The following is a 24,082-nucleotide window of genomic DNA, read 5'->3' as shown; positions in this document are numbered from 1 at the left end:
TTTACACTTTGTTTGTCTTTTCTAAACATTTCGCATTCTGCCAAGCGAGTTGCCCTTTTTCAACATGCACACCACGTTGGAAAACTTTTTTTTCTGTTTTTAAATTTTATTCAACACCTCCTCCGCAGAATATTTGTTTGTTTCATTTGGGTTCATTTCCTGCTCACTGAAAATTTGTACCTTTTTTTGTAGATATTTTTTTTTGTTTTGTACAAACAAGCGACCGACACACTTGTAGGACTTCAAGAGAAACATTAATTGGGCTTCCTAATCTCCCTTATCTCCATCAAAATGAAATTAATCGGACACGTTGTGTGTTAAGTGAACGTGAAATCTAAGTCTACTTGATATCAATTACACACATGCTTGAATAATAGGAGGTTGTCAGATGCACTTAACATGGCAATCCACATAAATTTCACTTTTTTTTTCGTCGTCGTCGTTGTTGTTGTTACAAAAGACCTGTCTGTGTCACAAGTGCAAACGCATGAAATTCATCCTCAATATCTAATGAAGAGTGTAGTGCCCCCTTTTGAAATTCAATTGGCCTTTTGTTGTCAAGTTTGATCACACACACATACCAATTATTGGGCATACAAAAATTTATTTTATGGACTACAATGTTGGGTACCCAGTGGAATGAAATAACTATATTTAAGACCTTGGGGGTTTTATAAAAATAAGGCTGTCTTAAAAAATATCTGCATTTTCCGTGACCAGTAAAAAAGCCAATAGTCCATCTAATTTGTTCTTTTGACATAGATAGTAGTTTGTTCGATCTATTTGAGTTTAATATTCTAAAAAGTTTTTTAGGTTGTCTCAATCGTTTCTGATTTATGAAGTATTATGGGCGTCGTTTTAGATAGGAGGCCAGAATTCGGACTTTAGACGCGAATTTTATGTCAAGCTGTATTACTCGATCTCTTTCTGTTGCGATAAGAATCAGCAGAGCGTTGAAATCGGAATTCGATAATCTTCTTTGTAACTCGGTTGAGATGATGTAGGGTCATGAAATTTTAACTTGTTTTGAAGAGGTTGAAAATCTGCCGTTTAATGGCATACTTTTTGTAGGATCCGATGAACGTTTTGGTGAAATGTGTCCATATTCGTTTACTGACATTTAGAGTACACTCTTAAATTAGAGTAGAGACAAAGGTACCTTGAATACTGCATATGGTTGCGTTAAGGTTTATTTTTGAAACTTTGAAATCATGAGGAGTTTTTTCTGTTGGAAATGTACCTTTTTTCTGAGTTCAAATGAATTCCGTTTGCGATTGAAATGAGGATGACACGGTTGGAGAACTAGAACATTACGAGTGAGAGATGCTTTAACTTTAACGTATTATTCCATTCACAGTACATGTGAAGAAGGCATTGTGACGGTTAGATATCGCTGTGCTGGTGTGAGTGGATGTTGGAGGACGTTTTTAGTATGAAAGGTAGGAGGTAAAAGAGATTTTACTTTTTCTAAAAATAATTTAAAAAAATTAAATAAAAACTTGAAAATGTATTTTCTTTAGAAATTTTTTCAAATATTTAAAAAAAAAATTAGAAAAATTGCAAAACTTGGAGGGCCTAAATATCTGACTTTTTAGAGTCTAAGTACAGACCTGCCTATTTTTTTATTTTCTTTTAGCGCCCTAAAAAAACGCCATTTCGTTCCACTGGGTACACATCCACTAGACGAAGAGAGAAAGAATGAGTCAATTGACACGAAAGCTATTTATTGATAAATTTTGTGGTTTTCATACGAGTGACCTATCATTACAACATGTCCCTGCATTTGGTCAGCTTTAGTTGCCTATTAATAATAACGAACGTGAGGATTATTTACGAGTGACTCATTAATGCGTTTCTGTCCGTAAAATGTTCAAATAACACACACACACACATGTGAGAGCGCTTAAATAAATTAAAACAAGCAAATATACAAGAAATTCAATTTGTAACGCTTCCTTGTTTTGTTCTCGCTATCTCCACATGAATAATTAGAGGGTGCGGTATGGATGGATATCGACATGTCATTCAAAAGTCCAACATATTATTCTGCATGTGAAATGTGAAATTTTGAGCAGTGATGAAAAGCATTGCATTACCAGGCGAAACACGATTCATTAACATTTGAAACTGAATAAGTAATTATGCTCTTAGCAAAGATATGGCAGAATATCAAATTGAAATTTCTTGAATTTCAATTAGGCGTTTCTTATCTCTTTGCGTATTGTTAATGAATTAGATATTACGAAAGAGGAACTCGTTGCGTTTGTAAGAGACGTTGGAGAGAGCAAAAAGGATTTAATTAATTTTTGGTTTGGTTGCGTGTAGAAATGACATAGCGTCAGAGAAAATCAGTTGAAATTTAAATGAAATCAGTTGATATTTATTAAAATTTATTAAATAATTTTTATTAATCGAAAATTTTTATTTTTATTAAATTTTTGAAAATCACTAAAAAAGTTTTGTAAATTTAAAAATAAAATAATAATAAAATAATAATACAATAATAAAATAATAATAAATAATAAAAAATATTATTTAAAAAATTAAAATTATAAAATTAATTTATAATTAATTCAAATTTATAAATTATTAAAATTTAAAAATATTTTCAGAAACTTTATTTTAAAATTGAATAAAAATTTAATTAAAAAAATTAAAGTATAAACATTCCTATGACTTTTTTTCAAACTATTAATTTTTTTCCATTAGAAATTAAAAAATCAGATAAATTTAAGGCAACCTAAGAAATTATATAATCGAAATGTCTTGTAAGCTAAATCCCAAGATGGCGCCTCAAACTTCCTAACGACCTCAAATGACTTTTTAAATTAATTACCGGAACCACAACGAAAAAATTGATGAATCACTCGTATGTTTGTTACTCATAAAAAATTTTGTCACCATGACTCAACAGAAAAAGCTCGAAATATAATTTCCATAAAATTTTGCTTGACAAATTTATCTTATCATCAAAGGACATATTATATTTGTTCGTTTATGAATCAGGAAATATAAGTAAGTAAAGTAAGTTTGAATGTGTGTTGTAATGGATATTGTGTTCTGGTTTCATATGTTTATAAAATATATTATTTTTTCGGAATCTAGATAGTAGAATGGGAACTAGTGATAATAAATGGGACAGATAGGTACAAGTTCCTACAAAAATGACATTTTAATTAAAAAATAAATGACAAAAGACTACTTTGGTGTTTTTTTTTGTGTCTGTTTTTGTTTGTGCGATGTTTCTGTCACATAAACTGTTGTGTTTAAATTTTAATGGATTGCATAATTTTACAATGAGGAACAGATTTTTGTTGTCTAATTTGACTAGATAAACGGAAAAAACATCAATTTTGTGTGTTTTTTATTTACCATCGTTAATAATGGACTCACCAGATTGCAAGTTTTGATAATCATCGTCTGATGATAATAGTTCGTAATGAATTTTTTTTGACAGTTTCACAATAATTTACAACAAATTTTCGGACGATACACATTTTTTTCATGGTTAATTATTTGCAAAGTGCGTGCGATATGATACAAAAAGAGAGAAAAAGGCAAAAAAGAAAATATTTTTTTTATAAGAAATTTTTTGTACAATTTTTTTTTGTTTGCGTTGACGAGACGAGTCAAGTTGCGAATTTATTGAAATAACAAAAAAAAAACAGTAGAAAGAGAAATATTTACATTTAAATTAAATGAAAAGGTCAAACAAATTACAAAAATGCTCGTGATTGATGGGAAAAGTGGGACACGATGAATAGTCTCATTATATAAACAAAAAAAAAAAACAGCCAAAAAACAAAAGAGTGAGATGAAAAATATTTTTTGCCCTTTTGAGCTTTAAAATAATTCGAATCAGAGCAACTTGACTAATTAATTAATTATGAAGCTTGTTGAATAAAAAATATCGAATGATGATCCTTTTTGTCCCAAATTTTTTTTCTCACGGAAAAAATAAATTTAAAAATTAAAAGAAACATACCTTTATCCTCTTCCTTGACCCGAATCTTCAACGAGTCACGTTGCGTCGGCAAAATAATTGTCTCGTTCTTCTTGTTCAAGTCAGCCATTGTAAATGCTCTGTCGGCAATGACAAGATGACGTTCCAAGACGTTACGTGCCTGCAAAAAAAAAAGTTTCCCTTTAATGAACTTGTACAAAAATTGGCGGAACTGCTACTTTCTGAGGTTCCCATCAATTATTCAGACGCCACCATGATTAATGGGAGACAACGTCATGTACTTACATGGTATGCAAAATCACGCATAAAGAGTTTCTTGTGTAACGAAGGATAATCAATTTGTAGTCTGTTCCATGCGTAGTCTCGTGGGACGAAGTAGGTGAAGCGACGTTGCGTATCATTAAGTTGCGCATTAAAGCCACGGCTGCCCAACAAGTTTGTGGCACTATTAATTATGTAGAAAAAAAAGAAAAGCAGAAAAACACGTTTTTAGAAATGAAAAATGGAATATGCTTTCGGAGAACGGAAAAAAGGATGATGGCGATGATGATGATGACGAAGAATAAGGAAAATGTGAAATGGCAGAAAATTTTCTTTCTTTAGTTTAATACAATTAATTACGAGTCTCCTTTTAATTAGAGAGCATTGTTACGGTGGCACGCGTTTAATTGAATTCGTGTCTCGGTGTCGCCAAAAGAATAATAAATGTTGGCGACAATTGTATTATGTCATGATAATTATGAAAGTAAGGACAATTATTGTAGATCGTTAAATAATTATACAATAATTGCACGGTTGCGAAGTCTCTAATGGGCTTGAAAATGGTATTCTTGGGAAATTATTGATTTGATCTAATTTTTTTTTGAGCAGGGTAAAATTGAAGTTTAAATTAAAGGACAACATAAGCTTCAATTTTGTAAAAAAAAATTATCTGAAGCTTCGGTTTAAAAATAAAATTAGAATTAGTCGAAAATTAACTAAATTTTTGTTTTTTACCAAATTATGAAAAACTTTTTTTTAATTAAAAAAAAATTGTAAATTTATAAAATTAATAATTTTTTTTATAAAGTTGAACTTCAATAAGCTTAAGTCATATGACGAAACGTTTTAATTCAATGAATTGATTCAAAAAAATAATTTACACCTTTTTTGACTTAAGCTTAAGTTTGAGAAAGGGTTGCGAATCAGGGTTGCGAAATTTATAAAATTTGGAATTTTTGACTAAATTTGGAGAAATTTTTTTTTTTTTTTTTTTTGAAAATTTAAAAAAAAATAAATTAAGTCGAAATTGACTTAATGTCAAACTTTAGTTTTAAATTTTTTATTTTAAATAAAAAAATAAATATTTTTGAATTTTTTGTTAGTGATTTTTAAACGTTAAACGTTGATTTTTAACATTTATTTAATTTTGGTTAATATTATTTTCAAATTTGAGCTTAAAAATGAACAAAAATCAAATAATATCTCCTAAAATAAAAATTTTTGAAAAAAAAAATATTTTGGTCACGTGACTCAGTTTCTTCTGTTTTTTGAATAATTTTATCATAAATAGTAATTTTTCATGATTTTTAAAAAATTATAAAAAATGTCAAAAATATTTTTGTTTTATATTTAATTTTTACTTTTCCCCCCGAATTTTTTCGACAAAATCGGAGGGGGGGGGGACAAAAAATGGTTATATTAAATTTAAGATAATACAGAAATTTGTTGAAAAATTTAAGATTTTAATGGTACTTTAAGTTTCTCATAACTTAACTTAAAATACTCAAGTTCATGGAAAAAAATTAGAATTTTCGACAAAATTTTGAGAAAAATGTTTTTTTCATAAATTTAACAAAAATCGAACGTCTAAATATCAAAGATAAAAATATTTAATTTTTTTAAGTTGATTTAAGTTAGACTTAATTTTGATTCAAGTGACTTAAGAAAATTATTTCTGACTTAAATTTTATTTTTCCTTCTTTTCATCATCTCACCTTCAACCCGCATTGAAACACAAATAAAAATACTCACTTCAACATCGGATCAGTGGCCAATTTCTCCTGCACTGTGGCATACGGGATACCGAGAACGTGATCAATTATGTGCACAAAACCATTTGTCACGGCGATATCGGGAATCTCGAGTGTGGCATTTACACCGCCGCCCTCTACGGTAACCGTAATATTATCGTTATCGTTGGTGATTGCATTGAAATACAAGAAACGACGCCCAGCTAAAGTTGGTACCTGGAAAATCTGCATAAGGAAAACAAGAAAATTTATAGAGATTGCAAGAAAAAAAAGACTAACAGCAAAAATATTCATGAAACTGCATGAAAATAAACTTCCTGAAGGAGAGAGAAAAAAAAGCTGAATTATGTGCAAGAGCAGATTAGATTCCCGTAAATTTGTAATTTTTTCTCGTCATTTAATGAAATTCCATGAATATATTTTTATGCTATGGAAATTTATCTTACGTACCTTGTGTACAATATCGCTCTTAATTTTGTTCGTGGTGATGCGTTGTGGCACAACATGCATGTTCAGAATCTCACGGAATTTTTGCTTGTTCCTGCAGAATGGAATGAAAAAGAATGTTTAGAATGCATATCAAATGTTCCACGAGATCTCTGACCAAAGTTATGAAAATTCTCTCGCACGGAATTTTTAATAACTTTGTCTGGATAGCGAAAATGACGAGTTAAAATTAAAAATTTTACGTCCCGAAACCACTTCCTATCCTAATAAATTTGTGGTTAACTCCTTTTTTCTCACTACTTTTGTTTATTTTTCCTCGTTCGACGAGGAATTCGAGAGGGAATCGTATTTTTGCCTCGCTCTCTAACTAAACCAACAAAACGTAAACCGAAACCTGAATGGAATACGCAAATAAGGATCGATTAAACAAAAAAAAAAAATCAGCAGCAAATCGAGGGTGGCAAACAAATACCAAATCGAACAGTCGTTATTTTATGTAACGAAACAACCATGCTAACAAGAGGCACGAACAAAAATCAAAAAACATACTCCAGTCGGAAATTCCTCGCTAAGAATCGAGAAAAAGGCAAAGAAAAAACGCAATTTAACTACAGAGTGGCGCCTCACAAATGAATTTAATTAGGGTACGACTGGCAATATTACAACGTTGTTGTCTGGAAAATAATGCAAGGCACCTTGCCTGTTTGTGACGAAGACAAAAAAGTATCTTATTGTAACAAATCTACATTTTGCGGCGTGAGATTTTATGCGAGATGTGCGCAAAAATCACATTTTTGGCTTTTTAGAGGAGAAAAATGACTTTTTGAGACAACAAAAAAATATTTTAAAAAAATTTACTCAAATTTTGATTTTTGGGAGATTTTGGGATTTTTGAAAGATTGTCAAAATTTTTAGAATTTATTTTCAGAAATTTAAAAAAAATCTATGATCTTCAAAATCTGTTTTTTTTCATTTTTACAAAGAAGCAAAAAAAAGTAAAAGTTTGATAATTTTTTTCATTTTAGACGAAACAATTATTTCTACTAAAAAAGTGAAATTTAACTCAAACTTCAATTCTTTGATAATTTTGGATTTTTTTGAATAATCGTTAAAATTTTTTGAAAAATATTTTGCTAAATTTTAAAAAATCCAAAATTTAAAAAAAATCGAAAGTTAGGTGGTTGTCTTTTTATTTTTAATTTCTAATTATTTTGACTCTAATTTTTTATTTCTCTATGAGACGAAAAATAATTTTAGTGAAAAAAATTTAAAAACTTAAAAGAAAACCAAACCTTCGATTTTTTTGTCGATTTTTTTAAATTTTTTTTTCAATGAAATAATTTTGACTAACTTTCAAAAATATAAAAATAGCAAAAAAAAAATAAACGAAAATTTGGTATTTTTTTTTTTTAAATATTTTACTAGGAATTTTTGTCGTGTCAAAAAAAGCTCGTTATCCTAAAATTGTTCCAGAAAAGCCAAAAAATGTGATTTTTCACGTCTCGCATCTCGTGTCACGTCGCAAGACGTCAATTTTTTACTGTGTATAATAAAATGTAAATGAACCTTATTTAATATATATTGATTTATCAAAATTATCGCTTAGATATCATGTTAGTCGTATCCCCAATGTCGTTCTGCTTGAATGCACAGCAGCACAAAAAATTATAGGGTTGGTAAATTTACATAATAAAAATAGGTTGCATGACGCAATCCCGTCCTACCTCCTTCATTAAAGAGCAAACTTTAACAAAGGATGAAAAACATAAAAATTGCTCTAATTAAACTAACACAGACAGAAAAGTTTCTGCAAAAGTTAGCTTTTTTTCTTCAATTTTTTTTAAATATAATATAAACTTTTTCGTTTTTCCACTATTTTTGCTTTTATTTTTTTTGTGGAAAAATTCCTGCGTTTATTTTTAAATTTAAATGCTTTTTGCTGAGCTTGTCTGTCTTTTTTTGACTACGAGACTTTTTTTAGTAAATAAATAGGTACCTATTGTATTTTTTCTGGTGATCAATATTTTTTTTGTACAACATTAATTTTCTTCAAAAAAGAGAAAAAACTCGTCATTTCTCACTAGAAAAACGATTAAAAATTCAAAAGTACTTACGAAACGACATTTTTCACTTCGGCATTTTCCCATGCTTCGTTACTTGGCACAAACAACGTAACTTCGCCCAATTTGTTGATGTGATCGATAAAATCGCCACCGTGATCCACAATTGCCTCGTAGAACTTGTAGAATGGTCCAGCTTCATTTTCCTACGAATTTCAATAAAAAACTTTATAATCATCAAATTAAACGCAAAAAAAAAATTATTTAAAAAAAATTATTTATACAAAAAATAGGCAAAAATTGAAAGAAGCAAATGTGATGAAAAATGGGCTGAAAACACTCAAAAAAGTTACTTTAATTGTTAATATTAAATTACTGGTTTGTTAGTAAAAAACACGTGTAAATAAAATAAAATTAGTTAGTTAGTTAGAAAATTTTACAACATAAACAAAAGTTAACAAATACATATTATAATTATTATTGGAAGTAATTAAAATACAACAATCTCGGTGGTACACCGAAATTCTGGTAAAATAAATTTACAATTCTAGGAAAAAAAATTAAAACATTAAAAAAAGGAGAAAAAAAGTTAAATCCAATAGAAAAACTTGTATACAAAAATTTATTCCACACGAAAAGAATAAAAATAAACAATTTATTTAATATTACAATAGGACCACGAAATAATTCAAAATACAAACAAAACAAGTTAAACAGAAATTTAAATATAGAAAATTTAATTACTTATTGATTTAAAAATTACAACTTCCCTCCTGGGATTTTTTTTTATTTTAGGCCATACCAATTTTTTTCGATGTTTTTGTCTCAAAAGATTTTTTTTTAATTTTTTTTAAATTTTAAAATTATTTTTTTTTAAATATAAAAAAGATTTTGAAATAATTTTTCATCCTAAATAAATACATATATTAGTTTTAGTTGATTTCAGAGTGTTTGAAGTAAAAAATCTATTCAAATAAATTTCATAAAATTAACTGTCAAAAAAATTTGAAAAATATTTTTAGAAAAGAAAATTCATGTCAAATTTTATTTACAATAAAAAAATTCTTGAAAATTAAAAATATTTTAAAAATTAAAAAAATAATTAAAATTTAATAGTTTTTTAAATTTTAAAATTCGTAAAAAGGCAAATTTTGATGAAATTTTCAGTTTTTTTTTTAATTTTGCCCCATCGGATTTTTGACTTTTGAAATAGGGCATAAGACAAAAATATAGAAAAAAATTTGGAGCGGCCTTATTTAATTTTATTAATTAAAATTTTTTTGTCAAAAAAAATCTGTCAAAAATGCAAAAAATCAAAAATAAAATAAAAAATCGTCTCTTGAGATTTTTTTTTAAATATTTCATTAAAAGTGCATTTCACATACATTTTTAATGAAAAATAAATAAACGCTTGAAACTGATGAAGTTGGTTGAAAGTTTTTCATCGTCATTACAAGGAGATCCTTTACAAAAAATGTGGTTTGGCGTGACGACGTTCTTTAACATTAACGTCGGTTAGACACACTGAGAGGATGAAAATGTGTAAATTTTTCCTAGTGGTGTATCTTATGTAACATTGCGGGTTACGAAGTGTATGTACAGGTTTTTGCATGTTTTTAACATATTAAAATGTAAAAATGTTGTGTGTTAGTGAATAAACCAAAGAAAAAAAAAGTGTTTTGTGCTTTTAAAGTGAAATATTTTAAATTTTAAAAATAAAAACATGTTAAAATTACGAAAAAAGAGAGAAAAAAGTAAATTAGACTTGCTCACAGAGTGATACTTTTATTCATAATGATGCAAGAAGACCTGCGTTCGTGTCGTCAAAGGAAAGCCTTATCGACCTAGTTCATTCATTCACTTCAAAAACATGCATGCCAACTGCGGTAGAAAATTCGGTGGTGGAATATCAAGGGTTGTCGAGTGGTTTCGTGAATGGAGGAGTAGTAAAATAGATCGATACGTAAATAAATAAAAGGAAAAAAATAAATAAAGTGGCAAAAAATGACAGGAACCGGAAATCAAGACAGCTGTAGATGTGAAAAAAATAGTAAAAAATAGGCACTTATGTGTTTGTTTTACGTGACGATATGAAATTTAGTAAAATTTAGGTAAAAAAAAATACTTGATAGAGAAGAGTAGAAAAATACACAAAAAGGGTGCAAAAGAGATATGATAGATAGCTAGAAATAAAAGCAAAAAAAAATCACATTCCAATCAATCAATGGCAATAAAAAAAAATAGGAAAAAAATATACAAATATATTTAATGGTATCTTGCCTTTTCCCCTTTAGTATCATGTTTTTTCGAATCTAAAGAAGCTGGGCTATTCCACCTCTAACATATGATAAAAAAAATAAAAATAAATAAATAAAATGAATGGAGTGAACTTAAAGCACATAAATTTATATGGGAAATTGATGAGGAATGGAAAAAAGGAAAAAAAAACATTTTGAAGATATCGAACAACGCTTGTGTGAAAATTATCTTAATTAAAGCTGAGCAGACGTAATTTCACTTCTTTGTCGTATAATACAATATTACATGTCTAAGTCAACAGAGAGAGAGACAACGAAATGTAGGTCGGTAACATGTTTGCCAAAAAACTTTTATGGAAAATGCGGGAAATGTGAAATTTGACAAAAATATTTTTTTTAATTTTTTGTCAATTTAAAAATTGCGTTTAAAAAATAAAACATAATTTAAAATAAAAATTTAAAAATATTTAAATATAAAAAAAATTTTCGAAGTATTTAAAAAAAATTAAATTGAAAACTAATGAATTAATAAGAATAAATTTTTAAAAATGTGAAAATTAAAAAAAAATCAGAAAATAATATTTTAAAAATTTTCTTTATGATTTTATTAATTTTCTTAATTATGTTTTTTTTTTATTTTTATTTGTGAATTATTTCAAATTATCTTTTTAAAATTATTTTGAATTATTTTTGAATAAAATTATTATATTTACTTTTCAAAATTATTTTATTTTAAAATAATAATTAAATAAAAAAAAATATAATTTTTGTCAAAAGCAGTTAAATTAATTAAAAAATAAAAATTTTTGAAATAATTTTTATATTAAATAAAATTAAAAATATTTATCTATTAAAAATTAAAATAAATTTTTAATTAAAAAAAATATTTTGCTTCATATTTAACATTTACCGCATCTTTTTCCCATTATCGAGCGATACATGTGTGAGAATTTTAATTTCTACAGAATGTATCTTTCGGGAGTCATTTGACATTTGCCATGTTTCCCAATTTTTGCAGCCAGATACTCCCAAACAGACGCAATTCAAATTAGTTTGGAATGTAAATATTTTTTAATCGATTTTTCGGGCCTTTTCATCCGTTTTTCTACACTAGGAAACACAAACCTAGAGCAAGGAAACAAAAACAAATCTGCATAAAATAATTTTTTTTGTGTGTATGTGACATTCGTCGTCGTGATGTCGCACACTGTTATGGTTCAATAGAAAATAGCTCACCGGTTGTTTGCTAGAAAATTAGAGAGAGCAAGCTGCACACGGAGGAGGACGAGGAGGTAACGAACGGAAAAACTAGGACAATAATAATTATAATCACGTTACCATTGTTTGTCCTAGTTGATCGTTGGTTGCAAAAAGTTTCGTACGTGCGGCGGTGATGACGATGTCTTTCATAACATTGATTTGCAGGGACGAAAAAAATTTTTTTTACTTTTACTTAATATTTTGGGCTTAATCAATTAAGTAAAGGTCATACAGAAAATTACGTCAAATTAAGGCCAAAAAAATTTTTTTTTTAGAAAATTAAAAATTATTGTTTTTTTTTTTTTTTTTAAATGAAAAATAATTATTTTTTCAAAAAAAATGTTAAAATTTTTAGAAGTTGAAGGAATTTATTTCAAATTAATATTTTTTTGTTATCCTATAATTTTATAAAAATATTTTTTTTATTTTTTAAAAATACCTATTTTTTTTATTAAAAAAAATTAAAATTAAAAAAAATATTTTTAAAAAATAAAAAAAAAAATTCTAAAATGTAAAAAAAATTTAAATAAATAAAAATTTTGAAGGCGGCCTAATTTTTAAATTGAGTCAAGAGTTTGCCTAAAAAAATTTTTTTTCGACCCTGTTAAATTGAACCGTCCCGATGCCGCATGATAGACAACATTGAAAGGAATCAATTTGGCGGATTATAATGAAGTACGACGGAAAATCCTTATTATTTATTTAAACCTAGATAGAAGCGAAAGGTGGATTGAATTCGACGAATATCGATGTACTCGAATAAAGACATCGACAGTGATCTCATAAGTAATGTAAGACAAAAGCAAATCAAAAGTTTAACGTTTCATCCTCGTATAACTACTACTGCCGCTACTCTAAAAAGACAATGCCTTTAAAGATAACTTTATAAATAATATCATTCTGTTTTTTTTTCTTCTCTTCCTTTACAGCCGAGGAGTAACGTTACACAAAGAGAATCCATTTCATGAGAAATCCTTCCGTTTGCCTTGGTTAAACATTTCTGACTCCGTTTGTCTATGTAAATAAATTCAACGGCAGCAGCAGTTTGAGAATAAAATGATATACAAATATAATTTTCTGCATTTTCTCTCGGTTTTACAATGATACACAAGACTTAATTAAACAAGACCAGTAGTAATCGGACTAAAGGATTAAATGAAGGAATAATTTAAATTTTGCTGATATTTCAATTTATGAGATGCTGAAATGAATATTGAGAGCAAAAGCGGTAAATAAGACGTAACATGAAAAAGTTTTGAATTTTACAACTGAAAATTAATGTCAAAAGGAACTTTTAATGACGTCAAAGAGCGTGTTAACAATGAGATTTCTTTCATTTTCACATCAAACATGAAGAGATGAAGATGGAATTAAAGAAAATTGTTGTAATAAATCTAGAAAGTTTTTTATGTGGCATATTTATGTGTGGAAATAATTCATTCAAAATAAACACAAAATGTGTCTCATTCTTGAATTTTTTTTTCGGTACATTACATGAAATATTGTTACATGTTGCGTATTTTCGGATGTACAGTGAGTTTAATTAAAGTTCAATGAACTATGTTTAATAATTAAAAAAAAGTATATAAAAAATAATTTTAAAAAAATAAAAAACTAAAATAATTAAAAGTTTAATTATATATAAAATATTAATAAAATTTATAAAAACTTATAAAATACGTATTTAATTTAATTTTTTTTTATTTTAATTTTTTAACAAATTTATCAGTTTTTCATAATTTTTAAAAATGTAAATAAAAATATTTAAATATTTTAAAACATTTTTTAAAATTTTTAATTAATTATTATCATAAAATATTTTTTTAAATTATATTTCAACGCTAAAATAATTAATTAATAAAATAATTAAATATATTTTCAAAAATTATTATTTTTGTGTTTTAATTTCTTTTTTTTTAAGTTTTATGGTTTCATTTTAATTTTAAAAATATATTTTTTTAATCATTTCATTTATTTTAATTTATTTTTTTAAGAAGATTTTTTTTCTTAATTTAAAAAAAAATTTCAATAATATTTTGGGCTCTTTTAAAACTTTTATTTTGTAAAAAAAAATTATTATTGAGAAAATTAAAAAAAAAAAAAATTTTCAAAAAATTAAAAAAAAACGTTTAATTTTTTTCTCAAACATTTTTTAAAATTTTTAATTAATTATTATCATAAAATATTTTTTAAATTTTATTTCAAAGCTAAAATAATTAATTAATAAGATAATTAAATATATTTTCAAAAATTATTATTTTTGTGTTTAATTTCTTTTTTTAAGTTTTATGGTTTTCATTAAATTTTAAAAATATATTTATTTTAAATATTTTTTCATATTTTTTGAAAAATATTTTATTTTATTTTTTGACTTTAATTAATTATTATTTTTCAGGATATAAAAAAATAAATTTATTATTTTAGTTATTATTATTTTAAAAAACGTATATTTTTTTCTAATGAAATTTAATTTTTTAATTTAATTTAAATTTTTTAAAAACTTCAAAGTAAAAATAACAAATAAACAAAAAATTAAATGAAATTTTAATAAAAACTATTAAAACAACAAATAAACATAAAGTTTCAATTAAACCCACTGTACGCATTATAAATGTAATAGCTTTAATTACATGTATAAATGCATGGAAATTTCCCTCGCATCATAAATTAAACACAATATGTTGCGCGCGTACACATAAAATACGCATTAGAGATGTAGTACCGCGTCATTATTAGATGCAGATGCATTCCTGTTAAATTTTATGCAATGAACAGCAGCTTTATATGACGTGATAATAGTAATAACAAACATAATGTTAAAAGATATCATTTTCAAAAAATTAAAAAAAAACGTTTGTAATAAATTAATTAATTAAATTGATGTAATTATCACCAACCGTTCTTATGATGTGTAGGTATGTAGTATGTTCAAACGTGATATAACAATTATTATCATTAATATTTGAATAAAATGACAAAAACATAAAAAATAATAAATAAATTGCGTGAGTTCAACAACTATTCTATATAATATTAATACGTTGCTACAATGGTGATTGACACGTTAATTATTAAATTAGAGCATCATAATAAAATAAAGTAGCTAAGGAACAAAATTTAAAAAAAAAAAATGAAAAATGTGATGAGTGAGCGCCAAACATAATTAAATATTTATTTAAAAAAAAAATAAATAAAAAAATATTTTTTTTGCACTACTAATCATCTATTTTTATAATTAGTATGTTTGTACTTACATTACCAGTCTGTTAAAATCCATTATCGATTTTAATTTCATGGTTTCATGACGTATAATTGTTCATTTTAGACATTTTTTCAAACATTGTCCCATTGATTTTTTTTTGTATATATATAATATGTTTTTAATGTTGAATCGCACGTGGAGCACATCATATGGGAGCATCATCATTATAAACATTAATTTATATATGTTTTATTATGTTTATACGTAATCATGCAGAAATATTCAGAATTTTTATATATATAAAAAAAAGTGTTTTCACGACATGACATCAAAATTTTTTTTTGTAGGAAATGCAGTGACCGATTTTTTTTTTATTATTTATTTATTTATGTTGGTTTGGCAATTTTATTGTATTGATTGTGATAATTGGCATCAGACAAACAATTTCCATTAGATTTGTTTTGGGTGTATGTGCGTTTGTTTTATTTTTATTTTAGGTGAAACATCAATTACATAATTGAAGTAGATTTTCACGTTATTTTTGGTGTTTTGTATACGCGTTTGATTGATTCGATAGATTATTTATTTTTATTAGCAAACATTTATACAGACGGATTTACGAGTTTTTTTGTAGTGTAGGAAGAAAAAAAGAGAGAAAGAGAAAAACATTTAAATATTTTTATTTTTTTTACTTTGAAAATATTTTATCATATTTTTTTTTTGTTGTACATAAAACGCAAAAAAATAGCAAAAAATGTGCTAAAATTAATTCAATCTAGCAGCAATCAAAGAAAACGAAGTATGAGTGAAATTAATTTACAAAATTTGATTTGTACAGATTTTGTTTCGTTTTTTTTTGTATTTGAATTATTTTTCCAATGGTGAAAAATCCAATTATATTGCCAATTATGTATTTTGAGAAGTGCCATGACGATAAAAAGTGTGCGAAACATATAAAGCTAACTGAATTAAAAGTGCATCTCCGAGACGATTTAATTTTTTTTACAAGGTCAAACATTTTTTTAAAATTTTTTTTAAATGTTTGAACTTAAATCACTAGAATTTTGAATAAAAAATTTCTAATTCACTAGTGATTTAACGAAAATTCCGTTAATTTAGTGATAATTGTGACAAATTATATATATTATTAATATAAAATAAGATATATTAATAATAATAAATATAAACAATAGAAAAACAAATAACCCAACGGAACAAATACATTTGCAGCTCTCAATAAACAAAATTAGATAAATGTCCAAAATGACGGAAATAATAATAATAATAACAATTTCATAATTCAAACAAATAATAAACACATATTTGTACAAAACATAGGACAAAGCATAAAATATAAGGAACGCTACGTGCGTGGATGAAAATTTAATACAGATACAATACAAAAACATTCACATAACATAACATAATATAGTATTTTGTTTACCTTAAACGACTGTGTCATCATCAATTTCAACATCGTCGTCATCAGCGGAGATATTTTTGGGTGTCATTAGTGGCGATAATAGTTTATTGTATAGAAATTTTATATTTTGTTTGATAACACAATGCAGATTATAACATTATATATGATAATATTAGTTTTTTTTTGTATAAAGAGTGTCCATTATTTTTCGCAACAATCATCGGTTACGGTGATACGTAGACATCGAAAGCATTGTAAAAATAACCAAATAAAGAGAAAAATGAAATAAAAGAAAAAAAAAACAAATTTTGTGTTAGTTTCATTCTTTTCCTTTTGACACACGGAGTATATAATTAACAATATATGGTTGTTGTTGTCTAATAATATAACAATAATAAAAGAACACGTCTTCGAAAAAACGAAACAGAAGGATTATGAGTGAATGCAGAAGTTTAATGAGGTATGTGAGTGAACGAAGTGAATTGTCATCAACACCAGCAGAACATCGTGTCACAATATTATGTCCATGTTTGTTTATAATATGTGTGATTATGATGAATAACGCGTCAAATTACAAAAAAAATTATTAAAAAAAATGTTGGAGAAGGCAGAACAGGGCCGGAAAATTTTTTTTGAGTTAAATTTATTAATTTTTTGAGTAAACTTATTTTTTTTTATTTTTTTACAAAATTTTTAAAAAATTTTAATTTAATTTTTAAAAATTAATACATTTTTATTTTTTAAATTTTTTATTTATATAAAATTTTTATTTATTGAAATAATATAAATTAAAAAAATATATTTAAAAAAATTAAATTTTTATTTAATTTGACTTTTTATTTTTAAATTTAAACCAAAAGTTTATTTTTATTAAATTAAATTTGTTTTTTTAATATTTTTTTTATTTAAAATTTTTTATTAAATTTAATTTAAATTTATTTATTTATAAATATTTTATATAAAAATATTTTTTTTTAATAAAAATAAATTAAAAAAATTAATAAAATTATTGTTTATATTTTATTATTTTTTTTTAATATTTAAATAACAAAAAATAAAAAATTAAAAAATTAATCAAAATAAATTAAAAAAATAAATTTAATTTAAAATAAATTGACTCATAAAAATTTTTTCTGGCCCTGTTTGATTATTCGGTGGATAATTTTGCCGCATCCATCAACAATTGTCGTTAAATTTTTATTTTATGAACATATTTCATTAACAGACCTGCATACTTACAAGGAACGCAAAGTATGTTCTTAATTAAACAACAGAAAAAAATATATCTTTGGCAGACATATGTCACTAAATAAAATAACCCTATACTCTCGGTAATTATTATCATTATGTTGTACATTTATCACATATGAACACTCAATCTTCCTCATTCGTTCATATATCGCTCTCATTAAGATATTTAAATTTTTGGAACTTTTTTGATGGAACAAAACTGGTGGAATTTTCATCACGTCCCACTCACTGCGAAACGTGAGTAGAGTTTACAAGCCCTTTGAGACGCTATGTCGCCTTTGACCCTGTTTCTATATGCGTCAGATTACTTTCAAACATGAAAGAAAAAAATAAATAAAATGAAACTCGTTACTTTAAAATGTGCACAAAATAAACGAAGCCACATTACGCGCGCACGAGTATCTTTTTTGTCGTAAAACTGGGTATGTTATATTATAATCTTGTTAAATTATTATTAACTATACGAGCATATTTCATTTACGCATTGTCGCTTCTCTTCATCATTTCTTTCATTGTTGTTTCTAATGTGAGGCAAGTGCGATTTTCAAAAGTTTTTCATTTTTTATCTTTTCTTTCGAAAATTAAAGATTTTTAAAAATTGAGTTAACTCAGTTGTAACAACTTTTGATAAGATTTTGAGTAAAATTGATACAAAAATTTAAAATTTATTTAAAAAATAAATATTTTTCGTTAAAAATAGATAGAAAGTTCTCTGTTTTTGAAAGTCAAGATTTTTTTAAAATTTATTTTTTTCAAAATTTTTATATATTTAATTTAAATTAAAAATTTTTATCAAATTTTATTAGCTAAGAAATATTAATATTAAATTTAAAAAAAAATGAAATTCATTAATTTTATAAATGTATCGAGGTTCACTAAAAAGTCAAAAACTGATAGAAAAAACCGTTTATTTAATTTTTTTTAATTGTTTGTATTGAAATTTCATTAAATTTAACATAAAAAGTTGGAAATTTCGAATTTTAATAAATTTAATAAAAATTAAAATTTTTTATACTTAATTTTATTTAATAAAATAATAATTAATAAAATTTCTAAAATGTTTTTTTTTCAAACTTAAAATTTTAAAATTATTTTTTTTTTTTAATTAAAAATATTTTTTTTAATTTTTACAATTTTTGTGAAACATTTTTTAAAATTTCACTTGCCTTTCTTTTATTATTATTCATTACATGTTCCATATATGTTGATTTATACTTTAGTACTCATGCACTCGCTACTTAGTATGTAAAGCGAAAGAGATTGAGATCGATACGAGTTACACATTCTTTCGATATAATTATGAAAATTATATCATTTAATAAACTTTACAACATGACGATGACATAATGATAAAGATGCGTAAAGGTTAAATGTCATTAACGAGCACATTTGTAAAGTGACTCTGCGTTAAAAAAAAATTAGTTTCTTCATTAACTGGAAGAAAATAAAAATCGATATCGAAATGTAAATAAAGGAGAACCGGATCGAATTGCATGAATGTTGAATGTTAATCTAAATCATCTTAAATTTCAATTCAATTTTTCGAGCGGAAGACTTCGTCAGACTTTCTCATGTGCTTTAATTAATTAAAATTTCCAAAAAATATAAAATGAAATGAATTAAATGACAAAAAACGAAGAAGAAACGTCCGAGTTTATTTTAATTTGACTCAATAAATATTTAAATTACGAAGAATATCATTAATTTTGTCTATTCTCATCGGCAAGAATGAATGAATTTCTCGCGTTTTGTTAATGACAATGATTACTAGCATTTTTCAAACAATATTTATGTTTGTTTTGTTTGTGTGTGGCGATCCGAGTTCTTTTATTATTTATTTAAATTTATTTTTTTTATTGAATTAAAAATTAAAGATTAAAGACGCGCAGCTTTAATTTAACGTTGATTGTTATTACAACTCCGAAAAAAAAATTAAACATAAATATTATTGTTATCCCTGATGATCATGTTGTTTATATGATGAGGAAGAGCAAAAGTAACAAATTTCAAAATAAAATAAAATTTTTCTGGGAAAAGGTGAGTTTTTGTTTATTTTTATTAGCGCTTTATATATTTTTACAAATTAAAAGTAACAAATGACGACCCTTTCTCATTATTATTATTATTATTTTTTATTAAAATTAATTATATTTAGCTCAGACTTGGAGTTCACGTCATTGTCATCATCATCAACATCACTCTTTTTTTTGTGTAAAGACTAAAGTTGACGGCACACCGTAATAATGTACATGAAAATGACAATAATGAGAGACGACATTGCCTCGTATACACGGAAAATGTTCGTTTTTATTCCGGGAAACGAGAAAAAAAGTAAACTAATTACCTATGTTTTTGTTTGTTTTGTATTTGCGGACGACGGAGACAAAAAAAAACCTGTCGCTGGAATAAAAATGGGATACGAGGTGCTGTTCTGTTGTTATATTCGTCCGTTATTATTGTTTTGGTTGATATAAAATAATTAAATAAACATGTCCGTCGAACATTTGGAGCTGCGTTTGGGAATAAATGTGTGAAAGGACGTTTGTTATTGTCAGCGTAACAACACCCTGTTGTACGATAATAATGATAAGATCAGCTATTTTTGGTAGGTAACCAATGGCAGGGTCACCATTATAAATATTTTCCGGGTAAAATTCGAACATATTCTATATATTAAGTTATAAATGGAAAAAATATGCAATTTTTCCATTTTTTCGTGGAAAAAAACTTTTTTTACGTCACGAAACAAAAAAAAAATAAAAAGGAATAAAAGTTTTAAAGGGAAACGGTAAATTATTATATTACACCCGAATATGCAATTTAAAGACCTTTTGTCATGTAATTAAAAAGGGTGTGTTGCTGAGTAAAAAAATAAATAAATAAATAAAAAACGATAAAACGCTAGAGAGGGTCACTACATATCAAGTTGCGGTTTATGAGAAACCTTTGAAAATAGATTCGAAGAGATAATATATATTTTGTGTAAACATTACATATTAGATAAACAAAAACACAAATTTTAAATTGAGTATAAATACAAACAAATCCTCTAATGTTTTGTAATAATAATGTTTATATTATACAGTTGTAAAACATTAAAAAGAAACAACCCCTTTAAAACAAAAAAAAACTAAAAATAAAATTGCATGTGACATATGTGGTTTTAATAGAAAATGTGGTCTAAAATTCTTTGTTAGAAAATTATTAGATACAAATTAAAATTTTAGTATTTTTTTCATGTTATACCGTGTGTTTAATTAATTTTTTTTCTCAAATTTCTTTTTGTATTTTTTAATTTTTCTATTTTTTTCTGTTTTCAGTCAAATAATATATTTAAAATTTTATTTAATTTAAAAATAATTCAATTATTAATTTAAAATTTTTAAAATATTTTTTAATTTATTTTTATTTATTTTTCAATTTATTTTTTTTTATTTTATTGAAAAATATTTTTTTTACGCTTTTGAAATTTTATTTAAACTAAAAATTATCATACTTTTTATTATTTATTTGCTTTTTAATTATAAAATATTTTTTTTATTTGTTTAATTTAATTTATTTCAGTTTTTAATTTTTATTATTAATTTAATTAAAATTTATTTTTAATTAATTAATTTTAAATAAATAAAATAATTTAATATTATTTTTTTTTTAATTTATTTTTCGATTTATTATTTTTTTATTATTTGAAAAATATTTTTTTTTACACTTTTGAAAATTTTTTAAACTTTAAATTATTAAAAATAATAAATTTTCTCATACTTTTTAATTTATTTGTATATGTGTATATTTTTCAAAAATCTTCTTAAATTTGCACAAGATTAATATTGTTTTTTGAGATAAAAAAAAAGTAATTTTGAATGTTTTTGAAAAATTTATATTTATTTATCTTTTAATATTATTATTATTTTAAAGTTTAAAAAAAAAATCAAAAGTGTAAGAAAAATATTCTTCAAATAATAAAAAAAATTAATAAATCGAAAAATAAATAAAATTAAAAAATATAAAAAAGTAAAAATAATAAAAATTAATCAGGAAAAGTAAATAAAAAATTGATTAAAAACACGGTATAATGCTATATTAATTTACTTTTTTTTTTAGATTTTTATTAAAAAATACAGGAGCAGGTGCTTTTATTGTTACACTTTCATAAAATATTTATATGCACGAATAGCATTTTTTTAAAATAGATTTTAATAATATAATATAAGGTTTAACTTTTTTCCATGCATGAAATAGCAGGGCAATGCAATCTATGTAAAAATTACAAGAAATGTACATTAAAAATGTCTAGCTAGACTAGAATTCAAAACAAATTAAACTTTTATAAAAGAAAAAAGTATAAACAGAATTTTTTTCAGTTGCTTATAAAATTATTACTCGTTGCATTCAAAATATATATCTTTAATATGCAAGTAAATATACTTCATAGTATATGATTATATGGTTTTCTTTGTGTTTTTAGCCTTCCAGCCTTCTATTTTTTTTCGATGGAGGTAAAATATTAAACAAGAAAAGGTAGAAAAAAAATATTTTACGATAAAAAACGTATAAATAACACACAGCTTCTACTTGCTCGAGCGTTTGATCATCAAAACGGAAATTTGTATACCGTAATCCGCTTTATATAAATTTAAGTTTGTAAAAAAAAACACGTATACACCGGCAGCTAAACAGGACGTGGAAGTTGATGTGGAAAAGTCAAAATGGCACGAAGCGCAAAAAATGACATCAAACTTGTTTTGAATTGTTTCGCTCGGTCGTTAGAAGGTACAACTTACGAGCAACGCACAAAAATCAATAAAACTGCAGCACGTTTTTGCAGTTTTTCTCATGAAATTGAACTTTTATGCTCAAACACGGAACAAAAGCTCAGAAAAACGTTAAAAAAATGAAAAACTTTCATTGTCAGTGAGGTCAAACGTAAGAAATGATGTTTGCCGGTGTGTACCCCCTTAGCTATTAAATGCGACGAGGATACAAAACTCATATAAAAATTTACTCAGTGAGCTTTTCATTTTTAATATTACGCTTCAATGATTTTGATTTTTTTTTTGTTCTTTGTAGTTTCAGTTGTCGATGTTGAGGGGAATCGCATTTTTGCTGTTATTGTTATTTATTTTATTTAAACACACACACGACAACTTATCTCTCTCTCTGAAATTACTATTAAAATGGGTAAAAAACACGAAAGAACCGATTAAACATAACAATTTTGTTTGTTTTAAGCACCAGCTGGCAATTTCTTGCGTCACCATTGTCAATAACGTTGTTAGAAAATTTTAACAAAAAAAAAAATTAGAATATTGTGGTCTTGTCTGGAAATGATCCAGATCAGTGATTAGCCGGTATTTCACATGCGGACCCCTTTTACCGGTGCTTTTTCAAAGAGAATTCGTAATTATGGCTCTATTTTTGACCAAATATTGTCACGTGGCAACGAAAATTTAATGAGTTTTTTTATCTAATTTTTTTAATGATAGAGTTGAGTGGGCAACGAACTGGACAACAACTGTTTTTTTTTTACCTTTTTAGGGGTTCCTAATATTTATTTTTTAATAGAGAGGAAGTAATATCGATCGAAGGTATCAAAGCGTGTTAGTATCATAAAAATAAAAAATAGTTGGTGTGAAAAACAAGACCGATAAATTTTAAATTGATTAAAATTAATGTAGTTTAATGGCAGCAAAGGAACCTTTTGATCATATTTCAACTTTACAAATTGCGCTTTTAAATTTAATTGATTCCACTCGCTTTTGTTCCCGTCTTTGTCATTGTTCATCCATGCTGGAAGGTGCGGGAAATGTAAAAACAAAAGAAATTAAAAAACTTTAAAAAAATTAAATTTATTTATTTTAATATAATTTATTCAATTTTTAAAATATTTTAAATATAAAATTTTTTTAATGAAAAAAAAATTACAAAAAAAAATTAAAAAATTGTAAAAAAATTGAGAAAAAAATTTAAGAAGATGTTGAACATTCTGACAATTCTAAATATGTATTTTTTTCTCAATTTTTAATTTTATTTTATAGAAATTTTTAATTAAATTATTTATTTTTAATTTAATTTATTTAATTAATTTTTTTAATCAATTTTTTTAAATTAAATATTTTTTTTTTTTAAATTATTAAAAAAAAAAATAAAAAAAAAATTGAAAACAAAACTTCATACTTTTTTCTAAAATTTTTTCCCCATTTTTTAA

The 24,082-nt window shown here is 24.9% G+C and overlaps 1 protein-coding gene across 3 annotated transcripts in view; it reads right to left on the bottom strand.

The window, feature by feature from the left end:
* Window positions 1-24,082, bottom strand: part of LOC134833160 (fasciclin-1) — a 70,580-nt gene that overhangs the window by 6,069 nt on the left and 40,429 nt on the right. For 2 of the 3 annotated variants that reach the window (XM_063847392.1, XM_063847391.1), the window contains exons 9-14: window positions 8,538-8,689; window positions 6,427-6,517; window positions 5,978-6,201; window positions 4,250-4,409; window positions 3,986-4,124; window positions 3,394-3,420 (exon numbers count right to left, since the gene is read on the bottom strand). In XM_063847392.1, coding sequence (XP_063703462.1) covers window positions 3,394-3,420; window positions 3,986-4,124; window positions 4,250-4,409; window positions 5,978-6,201; window positions 6,427-6,517; window positions 8,538-8,689 — 793 coding nt within the window. The remainder of the gene's footprint in view (window positions 1-3,393; window positions 3,421-3,985; window positions 4,125-4,249; window positions 4,410-5,977; window positions 6,202-6,426; window positions 6,518-8,537; window positions 8,690-24,082) is intronic. The other variant, XM_063847393.1, reaches the window with a different exon arrangement.

Source organism: Culicoides brevitarsis, chromosome 3 (assembly GCF_036172545.1).
Source record: "Culicoides brevitarsis isolate CSIRO-B50_1 chromosome 3, AGI_CSIRO_Cbre_v1, whole genome shotgun sequence".
NCBI classification, from domain to species: Eukaryota; Metazoa; Arthropoda; class Insecta; order Diptera; family Ceratopogonidae; genus Culicoides; species Culicoides brevitarsis.
The sequence above is the reverse complement of the archived record's forward strand: the minus strand, read 5'-3'. Positions and strand labels throughout refer to the sequence as shown.